The sequence below is a fragment of the Microtus ochrogaster genome, unplaced genomic scaffold (genome assembly GCF_000317375.1).
Source record: "Microtus ochrogaster isolate Prairie Vole_2 unplaced genomic scaffold, MicOch1.0 UNK23, whole genome shotgun sequence".
Classification (NCBI taxonomy): Eukaryota; Metazoa; Chordata; class Mammalia; order Rodentia; family Cricetidae; genus Microtus; species Microtus ochrogaster.
In genome coordinates this window covers 3,577,460-3,593,620 of record NW_004949121.1, presented here as the reverse complement: position 1 = coordinate 3,593,620, position 16,161 = coordinate 3,577,460, and the positions used below count along the sequence as shown (strand labels likewise).

At 40.6% G+C, this 16,161-nt stretch overlaps 1 protein-coding gene across 1 annotated transcript in view; it reads right to left on the bottom strand.

The window, feature by feature from the left end:
* Naf1 (nuclear assembly factor 1 ribonucleoprotein) overlaps nucleotides 1–15,588 on the bottom strand; it is a 33,097-nt gene extending 17,509 nt beyond the window's left edge. Inside the window, exons 1-2 of the mRNA XM_005367758.2 lie at nucleotides 15,244–15,588; nucleotides 12,483–12,645 (exon numbers count right to left, since the gene is read on the bottom strand). Coding sequence (XP_005367815.1) covers nucleotides 12,483–12,645; nucleotides 15,244–15,533 — 453 coding nt within the window. The 5' untranslated portion in view covers nucleotides 15,534–15,588. The remainder of the gene's footprint in view (nucleotides 1–12,482; nucleotides 12,646–15,243) is intronic.
* Nucleotides 15,589–16,161: the final 573 nt, after the last annotated feature.

The following is a 16,161-nucleotide window of genomic DNA, read 5'->3' as shown; positions in this document are numbered from 1 at the left end:
ACCACCTGTCATTTTTAAAATTTACTATTTTTTTTAGTAGTTATAGGTTTTCCCTACATGTATATCTGTAAACAGTGTGTATACTTGGCACCCAAGGAGGCCAGAAGTGAGTATGAAGTCCCTGGAACTTGAGACACAGACAGTAGTGAGTCACTAGGTGGGTGCTGGGAATTCAAACTCTTTAGGGCCAAGCAATCTCTCCAGCCCCCATTTGCCATCTTAACACAATAAAGACAGAAGAAGGTTTTCTGGTAAAATCCTGTTTTCAAAGTATCAGTATGTATAACAGACACCAAAAAGTCTTTCAAAGTTCTAATTGTATTTTCCTTTTTTTTTTTTTGGTTTTTCGAGACAGGGTTTCTCTGTGGTTTTGGAGCCTGTCCTGGAACTAGCTCTTGTAGACCAGGCTGGTCTCGAACTCACAGAGATCCGCCTGCCTCTGCCTCCCGAGTGCTGGGATTAAAGGCATGCGCCACCACTGCCCGGCTCAAAGTTCTAATTGTAAAAATATAGGCTCATGCTAAAAAAACAAAAAACATCCTGAGTTCAATTCCCAGCAACCACATGGTGGCTCACAACCATCTGTAATGAGACCTGGCGCCCCTTCTGGCATGTGGGCACACATGGAAGGAATGCTGTACACATAATAAACAAATCTTAAAAAAAAACAAATAAAAAAACAAAAAACAAAACAAAACAAAAAAATCACTCTCTGGTAGTACAGAACACAAAGTAGAAAACAACCCCCTGATGGCCAACAAACCACACCAGTTACTATCACAAGCCCATGCTTCCTTCAACACATTCACTATGCAAACACAGGCTTCATTTACCATGATACTCAGCGCTCTCCTGAAATGCCCTTGTTGCATACCAGCTATTTCCTTTACAGCCTGAATATCTTCCTATACCAAAATGTAAGTATCTACCCAACTGCACTGTCCTGTAGAGGTGTGCCATAATCACCACAGTAACATGCTCTCTAAAAACCTTTGTCACACGTTTTTACACGTCTTTGTATGGCTTTTGTTTTAAGTAGACTTCCTATATTAAAAAGTATTTCATATTTTGAAATATACTCGCTAAATTTCTTCTAAAAAACACTATCGTTTCACACTTCCTACATTGTGCCATTACTGAGAAGCAAATTTAAAATCACTGCCAGATGATATAAAATAAAATAGTATCTTGTTTTAAAACTTTTTGTTTTGAACATCATTGAATATCCTTTCCATATTTCTTGGCAATCTGCATGTGCTTAAAAATTGCACATGTAAGTAATTTCTAGTTTTCTTTTGGAGGGTTTCTCTTTTACTGACTTTTATGAAACTGTGGGCTTTCTAAGGGTATTTCCCTTGTTTCACATGTGTGGCAGATGTGCTCCCTTTGCCCCTAGCAGTTTGTCTGGTACAAAGCTGGTCTTGTACGCTGTCTTGCCCACTGGCATTTTCTTCACTTCCCTAGTTTCAGGAGTTAGTATTTGCTTACCTAATTCATTATTTTAACCTTGCATAAAAAAAGTAGAACAGGGATTGGCTTTATCTACCTAAAATACTTGCCAGTAATTCTCAGAGATTACAATCTTTTAAGACTGACTTGAAAATTAGACTTTAACATACTAAATATACTTTTTTTTTTTTTACCAAAATCTCAATTTAGTTACACTGATATCTGATAGTGTCAGTACCAAATTATTTTAACAACTGTGGCTTTCATAACACAGTATTCAGAAAGAGCTAATTCCTACCAATTCCATCAACATTTCCCCTAACAGCATTTTCTAACTGTTTTTACATGTTTATTTTACTAGGCAAACTTCAAAACTGTCCTGTTAGCATTACTAGTATTGACTGAGATCACGGTTTAGTAGTTTTGATATTTACATAGGCACTTAGGTTTCTTATGTTACTTTATTCACAGATTCAACGCAATGCCCATCAAAATCCCAGCAAAAATCTTCAAAGACCTCGAAAGAACAGTACTCAACTTCATTTGGAACAGCAAAAAACCCAGGATAGCCAAAACAATCCTGTACAATAAAAGAACTTCTGGAAGCATCACAATCCCTGACTTAAAACTCTACTACAAAGCTGCAGTACTAAAAACAGCCTGGTATTGGCATAAGGACAGACAGGAGGACCAAAGGAGCTGAATAAAAGACCCAGATATCAATCCACATGTCTTTGAACACTTGATCTTTGATAAAGAAGCAAAAAACATCAAATGAAAAAAAGAAAGCATATTTAACAAGTGGTGCTGGCATAACTGGATATCAACATGTAGAAGAATGAAAATAGACCCATGTCTATCACCATGCACAAAACTCAAGTCCAAATGGATCAAAGACCTCAACATAAAGCCAGCCACACTGAACCTTATAAAAGAGAAAGTGGGAAGTACACTTGAATGTATTGGCATAGGAGACCACTTCCTAAATATAACCCCAACAGCACAGACACTGAGAGAAACAATTAAAAATAATGGGACCTCCTGAAACTGAAAAGCTTCTGTAAAGCAAAGGACATGGTCAACAAGACAAAATGACAGCCTACAGAATGGGAAAAGATCTTTACTAACCCCACATCAGACAGAGGTCTGATCTCCAAAATACACAAAGAACTCAAGAAATTGGACACCAAAAGATCACATAATCCAATAAAAAATGGAATACAGACCTAAACAGAGAACTCTCAACAGAGGAATCTAAAATGGCTGAAAGACACTTAACAAAATGCTCAACATCCTTAGCCATTAGAGAAATGCAAATCAAAACAACTCTGAGATTCCATCTTATACCTGTAAGAATGGCCAAGATCAAAAACACTGATGACAACTTATGCTTGAGAGGTTGTGGGGTAAAGGGAATACTCCTACACTGCTGTGGGAATGCAAGCTGGTACAACCACTTTGAATATCAATGTGGCAATTTCTTAGGAAATTAGGAAACAACTTTCCTCAAGACCCAGTAATACCACTTTTGGGTATATATCCAAAGGATGCTCAATCATGCCACAAGGACATGTGCTCAATTGTGTTCATAGCAGCTTTGTTTGTCATAGCCAGAACCTGGAAACAACCAAAATGCCCCTTGATCAAAGAATGGATTAAAAAAAAATGTGGTACATATACACAATGGAGTACTACACAGAAGAAAAAAAATAATGACATCTTGAATTTTGAAGGAAAATGGAGCTAGAAAACATCAATTTGAGTGAGGTAACCCAGACACAGAAAGACAATTAGCACATGTACTCACTCATAGGTGGTTTTTAAACATAAAGCAAAGAAAGCCAGCCTACAAACCACAATCCCAGAGAACTTAGACAACAATGAGGACTTACATAGATCTAATCTACATGGGAAGTAGAAAGTAGACAAAGACAAGATGTCCTGAGTAAATTGGGGGAGGGCTGAAGGGGAAAGGGGGAAGAAAGGAGGGGAGCAGAGAAAACTGTAGTGCTCAATAAGCATCAATTAAAAAAAGGAAAAAAAAATAAGTTAATATATCCATTACTTGCTATCATAAATTCCTAGTACTCCCTCTGAGCACTCTCTTCTCTCCCCCCTCATTCCTCTTTTGAGATGGGGTTTCACTACACAAGCAGGGCTGTCCTAGAACTCACTAGGTAGACCAGGCTGACCTTGAACTCAGTTCGGCCAACCTTTTACCTTTGCCTCCCAAGTGCTGGGATTGTAGTGTATGCCACTATGTGCCTGACTTTCTCTGGATTCTTTACAAGAACATCGCTAACACACTGCTCTACAATATTAGTGCATTATGTTTTTAGATTCTTTAGTGTCAAGTAAGTATAACAGTGGGCATGACATCTAATTCTAAGAATGTTACAAATGTTGAGAATAATTACATATTGTTATGTATTTTAATAAGGTTAAGAAATAAATAACTATTCTTCTAAGATTAATCAAACGCAGCCTAGTAAGTTTTACTGTATTTTCATTAGTTTGACATCAGTATTAACACAATTTTTGTAGGTTAAGCTTGCTGGCCCTACAGTATGAAGCCCTAATACCCTATTCTATAGGGTACCTGCAGGGGAGAAAATAAGTTATGTAGTACCAGACTTTTCTAAGGCAAGCACTATTCTTGTTGTCAGAAGGGCCCCTCAACACCTTGTTTCAATCATTATTATTGTGGAGGTCCAAAGAGGCCAAAGGTCAGAGAGTTTTGGGACTTGTTTTTAGTTTGAGATTATTGTGCTTCTAACTCAAACATAGGTCCCACCTAGTTGTAAATCAGAGTTCTGCTCTCTCAAGGCTACTGTAAAGAGGTACGGGCTAGTTGACAGACCTCTTGCTCCTGAAACAGGGAAGTAGTTAGTTGGTTCCTACCTAAAACAAAAGTCTAAGGATCCAACTAGGCTCTTGTACCCTTTATGGAAATTCCACCAATGAAGTGTTTGCCTACAGGGTGTTTAGTCTAGGGCAGCAGTTAAGGACTTGAATGCTGAATGCACCCCATGACTTTCAATTTGTACGTTAATGCAGACCTTTTGTTCTACTCCTAACTTTGAAATCAGGAGTACATTAAGTTGTTAGAAATTAAATAGGGATGAATTTTCAGTACTCACTGAAATTCCCTCCCGATACTGTCCTATGTGTTTCTGCATTATTTTAGTTAGCAACTTGGTATTCCTTACTGTAATTCACGCCTCCACTCTGGAAGAAAGGTAATCTGTCGAGGCTGGCCCCTGACAATTATAACAATGAGAAGTTCCAGCTAAACATGTGCAAGGCATCTGATTTCCTGTAGTAACACCGAGAAAAAAATATTGATATCTGTGACTGTCACCACACTTCCAACTTCAGTTGAGTAGTTCTGAGGGGCCTATAACATGAAAATGTACATTTCCTCAGCATTAAATTACTTTTATATATAAAGTCTCTATTCTCAATACTCAACAGAACACAGAGCATACACAATGAACTAAATATTGTACACAAAGTGCAAGAGGTAAGTAATGGAACTAGAACCACAAGATTCCAATGTGAACTTATTACAAAGTATGCCTTTGAAAGTTAGCTAAATTAAGCTGTTTGAAGTCACTTTCAGAATGGCAGACACTTTTCAGACAAAAATCAAGGAAAGATGGATGTTTATTTCCTTCAAATAAACAGATTAGGAGACAGAAAAGAGAAAAAGAATATTTCAAGTTCTATCAGCTAGATTTCATCCACCAGATATTCTTTCCATGAAAATTCTTAGTGGTTTAAGGAAGCAGAACTTTGAAAGGGTAGTTTGGGATAGGTCACTAGAGAACTTAACGGGAAGTTCTTTGGATTGCCATATCCAATAGAGCACTATTAAGATTCTGTCTTAATGTATGTATTCCAAGGGCCACCATCTCTTCCCTAACTACTGGACCTAAAGAACACCATTACCAAGGCTAGCTATTCTTTACCAAGTTACTCTATCCTTTTCCTCCTTCAAAACATACTAATATTCCATTTATCACGCTCCTAATGAGAACACAAACCCAGTAAGTAGGACGCAGCTGGAGCACACAGAATGATGCCTACCTAGCACAGTCACTAGAAATTAATTAAATTAACTGATCCATATTACCACTCCAAGCTAATAAAAGATCTTAGAAGTCAAGGTTCATTTTAGTCACAGCAAAAGTCAGAAAATGAATATATAATTTAATATACAACCCTCAAGAAAGGAAAAACACCTGAACCAAATCACCTCAAAATAAAATAAAGCTGCTTAGAAAACCTGACTGCCAAAAATGATGCATAGATACCTCTAGCTTGCAGTAGCAAGCATTACTACAATTAAATTAACACCTGGCTTCCCTGGTAACATAGCAGCTGCCCTGGGCAGATAATACGTAAATCTCCTCAGAGGCATATTATCCTCATTAAAGGAAACAGGCGAATCATTTTTTTTTTGTAGGTGAGAAAAAGATATACAGTGCCAAGAAATAAAAATACACAAATGTCAACAATAGGGGAAAACCAAACTGGAATACACACTGATGGGTATGGCTATTTTGATTACAGACACAATTTAAATATTTGGAAAGGATCTCTGCAATAGATAATATCAGGAAGTCATAAGAAAATTATAAGACTCAGGGACAGTGTGCTGACACCTGCCATTAATACCTTAGGCAGCAGAGGCAGGCGGTTCTCTTGTGAGTTCTAGCTCAGCATGGTCTAAAACTAAAAGTTCCAGGCTAGCCAAAGCTAAACAATGAGGCTGTCCCATAGCAAATCAAATCAGACCCTAACAACACTTCTGAAACAACAGATGTTAGAACATCCGAGTTACACAACAAGACAATGAATGAGCAACACACAACATTCAAAATGTGCCCTATTAAAAACGAAACTTCCCAAAAAACATGCCCTGACAAGATAACATTCATCCTTTACAAATGGCTTTGACTTCTCTAGCTTTTTTTAAGGTTTACTACTGAAAAGGAAAAAGCAAAAAAAAAAAAAAAAGGCAAAATTATCTAGACCATTACTTGTGTTTTACTCACAAAAATGGAGTAAAAGCTGAGAGGGTTCTAGGAAAAAGAAGCAAACATTCCAAATGAAGCCAATCCCTTCTGGTACTAGTTTGGGCAGAAGTGAGAAAAGACGGGAAAGTGGGATAAATTATGTAACCACTTTCCTCTCATTACCCAAAAGAATGCATGCACACAGCCAACAATTACCTGATGCTATTAGGTGAGCCTTCACTTTTCAGATATAGTTGTAAAGTAGGATCCAATCTCTGGAGTCCTGAGAGCCATGACTGAAATTTTATTTTTCCTATATCTGGTGAAACATATTGGAAAAAGAATGGATTAGGTCCTTACAGCTTGTGTCCACTATGACCAATTTAATATTTCATTTATTATCTTTCAACTTCTCTAGGAGAAGCTCCAGAAATTTCTGTATTCAGCCATTTCTGTATTGTACCATTTGTGCCTTCATTCATTATTTTTATATGATACAAAACAGTCTCAGGTCAGCATATTAAATAGTTACAACTAAGAAAGTCAATGATTCTTGGAAATGTCTTTTAGTTTTCCTTTTCCAATGATTATGTTTTGGTCTTATTTTTCTCTAAAATGACTGTCAACAAAAACAAAGCTCAACAGTGTGCACTGCGGCACACACCTTAAATCTCAGGGAGGGGCAGCAGATTTCTGAGAATTCAAGGCCAGCCTGAGGCTAGCCAGGGCTACACAGTCAGATCCTATCTCAAAAACAAACAAAAATCAATCAATCAAGCAAACAAAACCTACAAGCTCAGAAAAGGTTCAGTTTAGAACGAACATTAGCCTTGTGTACGCCAAAGAACAAACTGTCATCTTCTGAGTTCCTACTGACTCTGAGCGTGCAACTGGTCTGTGACAGAACCATTCTTCCTTGGGCAAGTTCAAGTGATCTTCACCTCCCCACTCCCGTCCAACACAGTCCTATTACACACAGCGCTCCCATGACATTCTGCCACTATCCCCACACTTCAGTTAGACAAACTTCCTTATTCAAGTCTACCAGGAAAACAAGACTATGGAATGGGTCATACAGGAGATACACTGGAAATATATGCCTACTCCAGTGCATAAACTCTTCATTTGAGCCTAACAAATCATTCCTTCGCTACCTTGAACAACTACCTGTACACGGTGCTAGATGGAACCCAGACACTGGGGGCTAAGGCGGGTGCTCCAGCAGAGTGCATTATGATGCATATGGGCTTTATGCAGTCATTTGTATAGTGAAAGACAAAAGCCTCTTATCAAATACTAATAAAAACTACATCTCCCTCTAAGTGTATAAAACACTACTTAAACACCAGGCATTGTGTCAAGTTTCATTAGTATCCAGGTTAGAATGTAGTAAATCCTAATCTACCCAGTCATAAAAAGCTTAAACTTAAAAAGAACCTTCCCCTATATTTAAGACAAAATGACAAGTCAGTCCTTGAGAAACAACATATTCGATTAGTAATGATTAGTGTACACTATAGTATAACAGCTTCACAGGAACTGGGACATCAGCAGGTATGAAATAGTCCAATAGAAGTTGCAGACTTCTAACCACCTGAAGTAGCCTGGGTATTTCTTTCCTTCATGTGACATGTTTTGGATATGTCTGCCTTAGCATATTAGGTGAGTAAGTGTCCTCAACCCACTCTTTCTTTTTTCTTTTTTTAAACAAACGCAGTCTTGATGAGAAAGTTAAATTTCTCATGAGCAGCAATTAACATTTTCTTGGTCATACTGTATCACAATCATAAATACACACGGTTATCCCTATTGAGCACTGTTCACTTTTTATACCCACGAGCACCAAAATCACAATTTTAAAATGTGAAAGTCTTTCAGGTTTTTGGACAAGAAAATAAACAATAATTTATAAAGCTCGTTTGTAGTTCATGGGTTGGAACATCGCCATCCCTAATGTTTTTAAAAATTCAAATTTTCAATGACATTTGTTTTATTTTAACGAAGAACTCTGAGCATAAGTTTCTGAGAAATTTTTCAAAAGGCATCTAATTTTCCAATTCAGCGACGCACAATACGATGGGCTTAACATAACTCCAAGGCTGCAGTGCACATGGTGCTCTACATCGCGCAGGCTCTATAGAAACTGCTCTGCACTCAAAGGTTTACGCTGAAGAAATGCAATTCATTAAATCACACATCAGAGTCTGTAACTGATACATCATCAAGAGACCCAACTGGACTCCTTTTTCAGTTCCTCTATGGCTCATTATTAATCTCGCTTTCCGTGTTCCTTTGACCCCCACTCCCCCCATCCAGTTTCTGTTTTTGAGACAGAGTATCTATACAATTCATGCTGACTTTTGGGATTCAAGCATGTACTACTATGCATGGCTTCCTTTACTTTTAATTTTCTTTGAGTGATATGATTTGGCTATAATCAAAAAACAAAACACAGCAAACCAAACCTGCCCATAAAGTTTACTTTTGGAAGAATAATCTCCAAACTACTTCACTGTAATTCCCAGATACCTGTAACTAATAAGCCACAAAGTAAATACTCAGTGTCCCTCACAAGAAACTCCTGGCACAGAAACACCCTGGCTTTCTGATTTGACAATTTGCATACACATAATGAGATATCCTGGGGATGGAACTAAAGCCTAAACGTGAAGTTCATTTGTTTAATGCATACCTTATACACACTAACTGAATGTAATCTTATACACTATTTTAAATAATTTTGTGGATGAAACAAAAGTTCATGTCGATACTGAAAAGTTTCACATTTCAGTTTTCCACAATAAATGCTCAAACTACAGCCAGAGCACAGCGTTCAAGTTTTCAAATAGGAAGACTTAAGAAGATTGAGTCAGAGGCAATATTCTTGCTTAAAAGCAGACTAACAGAAAGTAAAGAGGAAGCTCTCTGCACATCTAAAGAGAACATTCCTAAAAGATGAAATACATCAAAAGCAGATAGGACATAACATTGCAAGAAAGAAGGCATGTCCATCATCCAGATATCCCTAAGTCCTACACAAACTGAAAGCTGCCATTAACAGTTTAGAGCACTTAGCAAAAACAACTGATTTTCTTCAGAATCTCATTAGGTATTAAATTAATAAATAAACTGCATATATCCAGGAGCTTCACATTAAGACATGCAATTAACACTGCCTAAAAGTACAAGTGACTCATTCAAGGTTTTAACAAAACAGCCCATAGCACATGGAATTAGTGGTAATAAAGAGGGGACACTTCCCAGAAGAATTAACTGTTATTTAATAAACAAACAAAGTAAAAGAAAACAAAGCCCTAATAGTACTGTCCCAAAAAAAGAAATAAAACACTAGCTAGTTCAAGGGGATCTGCAAGAAAATGCTGTATTTAGAGACAGGGATAGAGAAGTTCATAAAGCTAGAAAGAAAAAGTTCAATCCAGAGGTGAACCTGGGAAATCAGTATGGAAAAACAAAAATCACATGACATTCTCACTGAAACTGAAGTCTTCAAGAGACAGGCAAAATAATGACCTAACAGCTGCCTTAGCACCCATGACTTTCCACCTAAAGTTTACATTAAATCTTTTTGTTGTCCGGATACCCGAATCTTTTCTTCTCACTATACTGAGTTTGACTTTAAGCCAGGTACCACACTCACTTCCAAGAACCTGCCTCTATCAGTTAATACTGATACTCCAAATGGTCAGCATCCCTTTTTTGTCAGAAAAACCATTCCACATAGCACAATAACCCCATCCCCACCCTCCTCAAAATACACATTTGCACCCCCTCTTGCCAACTGGCCCAAGGCCACCCCCACTATCATCACCACTAGTCCAGATGTTTTTCAAGCTTTCACTTCCCACACATTCTCACCTCCTACAGACTTGCCCACACGACCAGGAATGACCATGAGGCTCTGACCCAAACAAATTCAATATGCATTCCATTGGCTCCACTGTTTGTTCAAGGCTGTGTAACAAGATACACGTTGCAGACTAAGTCCTTCATATAAAAATGCGTATCGTTGGCCACCCCTAAAAAGCAACACAGAGGCAGAGCAGGATGGACACGGAGGTCATACTATCCTTGAAATTCAGAATCAAGCTACTCCCCCCCCCCCCTTCTCCCTCTCCCTTTTTCCAAGCTACTCTTATGTCCTGAACTTAATGAATCCTTTGAGAGAATCATAATAGATCCTTCCAGAGTAAGGGCTTTAGGAAAAACCAGAGAAATTACAATGTCTCTACTATCTCTAGGAACAAAATGGTAGTGTTGTTTCCCTAATACTGTTAATATAAAAACAAGTTAATATCTAACCATGAATCCATTAACTTTAAAATTAAAAAACTGCTGTGTGTAATGGGGTCCACCTTTAATTCCAGCACTAGGGAGGCAGAGGCAGGTGGATCAATGTGAATTTGAGACCAGTCTGGTCTACATAATAAGTTCCAGAACAGCTAGGGCTATGCACAGAAACCCTGTCTCAAAACCCCAAATGAATAGAGGATGGAGAGACGGCGAGGTGGCTGTTCTTCCAAAGAACTAAGATTCAATTCCCAGCACCCATACGGTAGCTCACATCTGTCAGTAATTCGAGTTCTGAGGCTTTTGACACCCTCACACAGACATACTTGCAGAAAAACACCAATAAACATAAAAGAACCTGTAATTGCTTCTTCTGTCTTTCCCAAAACATCCCTTAGAAAAAGCATAACAAGGACTTCAGTTATTGTTCTGAGTTTTAAACGACAACAATGTACTTTCCAAAAAATGCAATTTTCTTTTGAGCCAAACACACACACTTCAACAGTACACTGACTGGTTTTGTTTGAAGTACCTGGCATGTTACAGATGTGTTACAATTACTTAAAAGAACAAATGAAGAAAAGACATCTATTCACCCATTCATTTTGTAACCATCACTACTGCTGACTATGAACCTACCACCAGAGTCAATTACTTCACTGAATACCAGGGAGAAGCAAAATCAGTTATAAACCCAGTCCTCAAATATGACTCCTGACCTGTCTAGTCAAAGACTATCAGATTTCTCACGAATGCCTGGGTATTCTATTTAGAAAAAAAAAAAAAAAACCACCATAATAACAGTAAGATTTGGTGATAAATTTCAAAGGACTCCCAATGTTAAGAAATCCAGACTCAATATGGCAAATAAAATACGGAAATGGGTAAATTTCTAAAATTTGTTGGTTTTATAATGAGATATTGAGAGATGATCAGTGTGGTGGTTTGCATGCAACTGGTCCCCCTATCTTACAGGATTTTTTTAAAAATGATACAAGGTTTCAAGGGATTAGGTATCCTAAAAAGCTTAAAATCCATTAAAGCCAGTTAATTTTTCACTCTACCGCTCTAAAAGCAATCAATTAAAAAGGATTGACTATGGAAGAAAGTTTCTGATCTGTGCAAAGAACAGCAATAAAGAAATGAAAGAAGGCCACCAATTGACAAAGGTCATTTTTCTCATATTTCTGTAGTATTGAGAATGAACACAGGTCCCAGGTTTTTCCACGCATGCTAAGCAAGGGGCCTAAAACTGACTGATCTGTGTCCAGCCTGGGCGGTGGTGGCGCACACCTTTAATCTCAGCACTTGGGAGCCAGAGATAGGTGGATCTCTGTGAGTTTGAGGCCAGCCTGGTCTAGAAGTGCTAGTTCCAGGACAGGCTCCAAAACTACAGAGAAACCCTGACTTAAAAAAATCAAAAACCAACCAACCAAAACAAAACAACCAAACACACCAAAAAAAACCCCACCCCCTCAAAAAAAGAAAAGAAAACACAGAAGTCACTGAAGTGAAGGCAAGGCCTCTGTAAGATTATGAGTTAAGTATCAAGTGTCAGGGTTAGCAGCAACCTTGGAAATTTTTCGTATGACTCTTTGTGAAAGAACAGCACAAGTCCGTACAAAAAGCTGAGAAGAGGCACTAATCAGAATAATAGAAATAACAAATATAAGTAATCAATAAGTAACAATCCCAAGCACTTACATTAAGCAGCAACTCATCTTTTGTTTTAAGAGGAAAATTCTTGTTTTCCTTTTCAACCTGTACATCTTCCTCTCCATCCGACAGCACTGGAGGAAGTGATACACAGGAAGAAGATGAAGATGAGGATGAAGAAGAGGAGCTTGAACTATCCGAATCCGTTTCACTGTAGAGGCAGAGTTGAAAACCTGGTCAGGTACCAGCATAATTAAAATCTTGTTTCAAGTAGAAACAATCTACTTCCTCTTGCTTGTCTAATTCAAAAGCTAACATTTCAAAATGACTTTGTTGTTGTTTGAGACAGGGTTTCTCTTTGTAGCTCTGGCTGTCTTGGAACTCAATCTACAGACCAGGCTGACCTTGAACCAGAGATCCTCCTGCCTGTCTCCCAGGCATTAAGGGTGTGCCTCTACACTGGGTTAGTTCTGTCCATTTTAAAATCCAGTGGGATGAAGAACAGTTGTGGGGAGAGGCCATTTTTGACATTGGATATATACTATTACAGACATATGGACCCTCTCTGGGCTAAGAGTGTTACATGTTATAAATCTCTATGACTGCAATTATGCACGTGACAATCAGTGACTAATGGTAATTTAGGTAAAGCACCTGTCTGAGACCACTTAATTGAGTTTATTTTCAATCATCACTTTGGGATTCTTCAAAGTTGCCATGGTGACCATTAACTCTAAAAACTTCTTTGGTTCTAGAAGATTCAAGAAACTAGTAAAACCTCCCTTTCCCTAAGGTTGTAAGAGCAGTGAACTGCTGGGTAGAGATTTCTAGAGCTGCTGCCACAGCAAGAAGCTCCAGGGACACAGCTTTTGTCACCAAGGTGGCATGGGCTTTTCCATGAGACAGCTGCCTTTGCTCCTATAAATGCAATGTCTCACTACACTAGACTTGGGAGGAACTGTTTCTTGTGGGCTTGTTACTGGTGTACTATATGAGATCAAGACACGTCTGCTCATGTCTCCTCGGAAAAAATGTCACACAATTACCAAAAACTTGAAGTCAATGATCTAGTAAAAAATATTATTTACGCTGGACTTTAATCCCAGCAGAGGCAGGCGAATCTCTTGAGTTTGAGGTCAGCCTGGTCTACAAAGAGTATTCCAGGACAGCCAAGAATACACAGAGAAACCCTGACTCAAAAAACAAAAACAAAACAGTAAACAAACAAACCATTATCTACCTAGCACACAGGCAAAGAATTGCATTTTTTTTCATTTCTTCAAACACTTGAACCCTCTGCCACAAAAGATCAGAAACCATTTCCCAGCACTAAGCTCTGCTATGCTTCTCTTCCAGTCTGGCTTCTGATCAGTCTCTTATTATCTATCAGTCTCCCAGCAGCTCAGGCTCTTATTACAAGATGACCACCATCTTAGATCTTCGACTGTCCCAAGCTCTTCATAGCCAGTTCAGCTCCCTCCTCAACTCTTAGCACCTCTCCCTCAACTGGAAACTGTGGAATGTGGGGGCCAGCCATGATAATCTAAATCTGGGCAGGTCACCCAAAAGGAAGTTCTTTACTTCCAACCATTATCACCTGGGACTCTGGCCATGGATGAACTGAAATGGAGTCTGGGGTCTCAATAGTTTACCCTGAGACAAGGCCTGGCTGCAGGTGGAACCGCAGGCCAAGACTGCCCAACCCCCAACCAAGAGCAGACCATTCAAAGAAAATGCCTGACATTCCAAGAGCTGTAGACAGACACCTACCAGCACACCTCAACAGGACACCCCTAGACAAATGTCAGCCAATCAGGGGTCCGGCACCTCAGAGACCCCTAACCCCCACCTCTACTACTATAAAAACCCCATTTTAATTGAGCTCGGGGCTCTCCGGTTATTCCAATACTTCGGACCTGGTTAAAATAAAGGCTCTTTGCTTTTACATATGGGATTCGGTCTCCTTGTTGGCTTTTGTGGGGACCCCACGGATTTGGGCATAACAGAAACCACTCTCCCTGGTCTCAGTCAGTGGTTTTTCTAAAAATGCCACATCTCCCCATCATGTGCCTATCTTGTCCACCTCTCAGAAGCCCCTCGCCATGTGGTCAAGGTATTTGGAAAACATTCTATATTTTGGCTCTTCTTCCATCAAGAAGAGCACAGAGAGTAAATTTCTCTGGAAAGCATAGAGCCCCAAATACCAAGAAACTGGTGCGCAAATTTTAACATTATCAAGCACCTATGAGAGGAGCAAGGTGGTGGGCGCGTGTACAATCCTGCATTTGAGACCAAGGAGAGGCAGAAGTTCACCATCATCCTCGCAGGCTACAGTGTGAGACCAGTCTGGCCTCCATGAGACCTTTTCTGGAAGATAAGTCAACTTTGAAACATACAGCAATCCTTTTCCTGTCTGCCAACTCTTAAGATTCGAAAAAAGTGGACTCGATGAAAAAAACAAAGTGGCAATTCCAAACTGAAACAAAATTCATGTAACTCAGAAGTACATGCTAAGCTTGGATGTTATGAGAACAATCTACAAACACCGGGTTTTGTACACGGAGAACAGGTTACTCCTTCTCCTTGTGCCTTTGCGTACTGTCAAGTCGGGGAAGGGCGTGGGAACTCCTGTGACTGGGCAGACACCTCTGGGAAGGCGATGCTGCCAGCCGGGGTACCGGATCCCGGAGCGCACGTGTGCACCCAGCATTAGCAGCGCCGCCCCGCAGAGCGCGCGCGCCGACCACGACCTAGGCCCCTGCCCCCCCCCGCCCCGTCCCGGCAGCCCCGGGGCGCGCGTGCACTCGACCTGTCCGAATCCGAGTCCGAATCTGATGAATCCGAGGCCTGCAGGGCTGGCGGCGGCTCCGCGGCGTCCGGGCCGGTGACGCAGGCCTCGGTTAGGGGCAGCCGGTCGAGCTGCGGCGGGTTTCCGTCGGCGTCGGCGCTCGGGGCTGGCGGCTGCTCCGCTGCCGGCGGGGCCTGCTCCGCTTGCTCGGCTTCCCGGGGCTCCTCAGGTGCCGCCGGTGCCGCGGGCCCGTGGCCGGAGCTGCCGAACTTGAGCGTCTGCAGCTGCGCGGCGGCCTCCACCACCTCCATGGCGCCGCGCGGGCCTCCTCGGCGGACGCGCTCGCCTCCTCGGCGGCGGCGGGGGCTGCGGCAGCGGCTGCGGCGACGGCAAAACTCGCGCGTCTCTCAGGTAACTGCACGCGGAGGGGATGGACACGCCCCCGGCGCAAGCGCGGGACTTCCGGAAGGCGGGTGACGTCACGCGGCGAGAGGCGGGTTCCGGGAGCTGGAGGGTTGTAAGTACTTAGACAGCTTGGCTTCCGCGCGGTCCTAAGTCCGCCGGTTTCCATCTCTGTTTCTCATGAGCTCGCGCTAAAGCTTGGATTTCCAGGCATAGGTATGAACCAAGGATTACAGCACTAGTTTCTGTACATAACAATCTTCGCCAGAGAGTCTTGAAAAGACACTCTTAGTGAGTTCTTGAAAGTTAAATGAACATGAAAACCACTTTACATTCTCACCAAAAAAGAAAGAAAAATTACTATTTTCCTCTAAAAGGACACAGCAGCAGTGAAGGGATTTTTCTGTTTATGTTATGGTAATGTCTTTATCATACTGGATGCCGCTCCAAAGAAAGGGTAGGTGAAGCGTTCAAACCTGGTGTCCTCTAGACAGATAGTGAGGCACTAGAAACACAAGGGTCTTCAATCTGATGCGT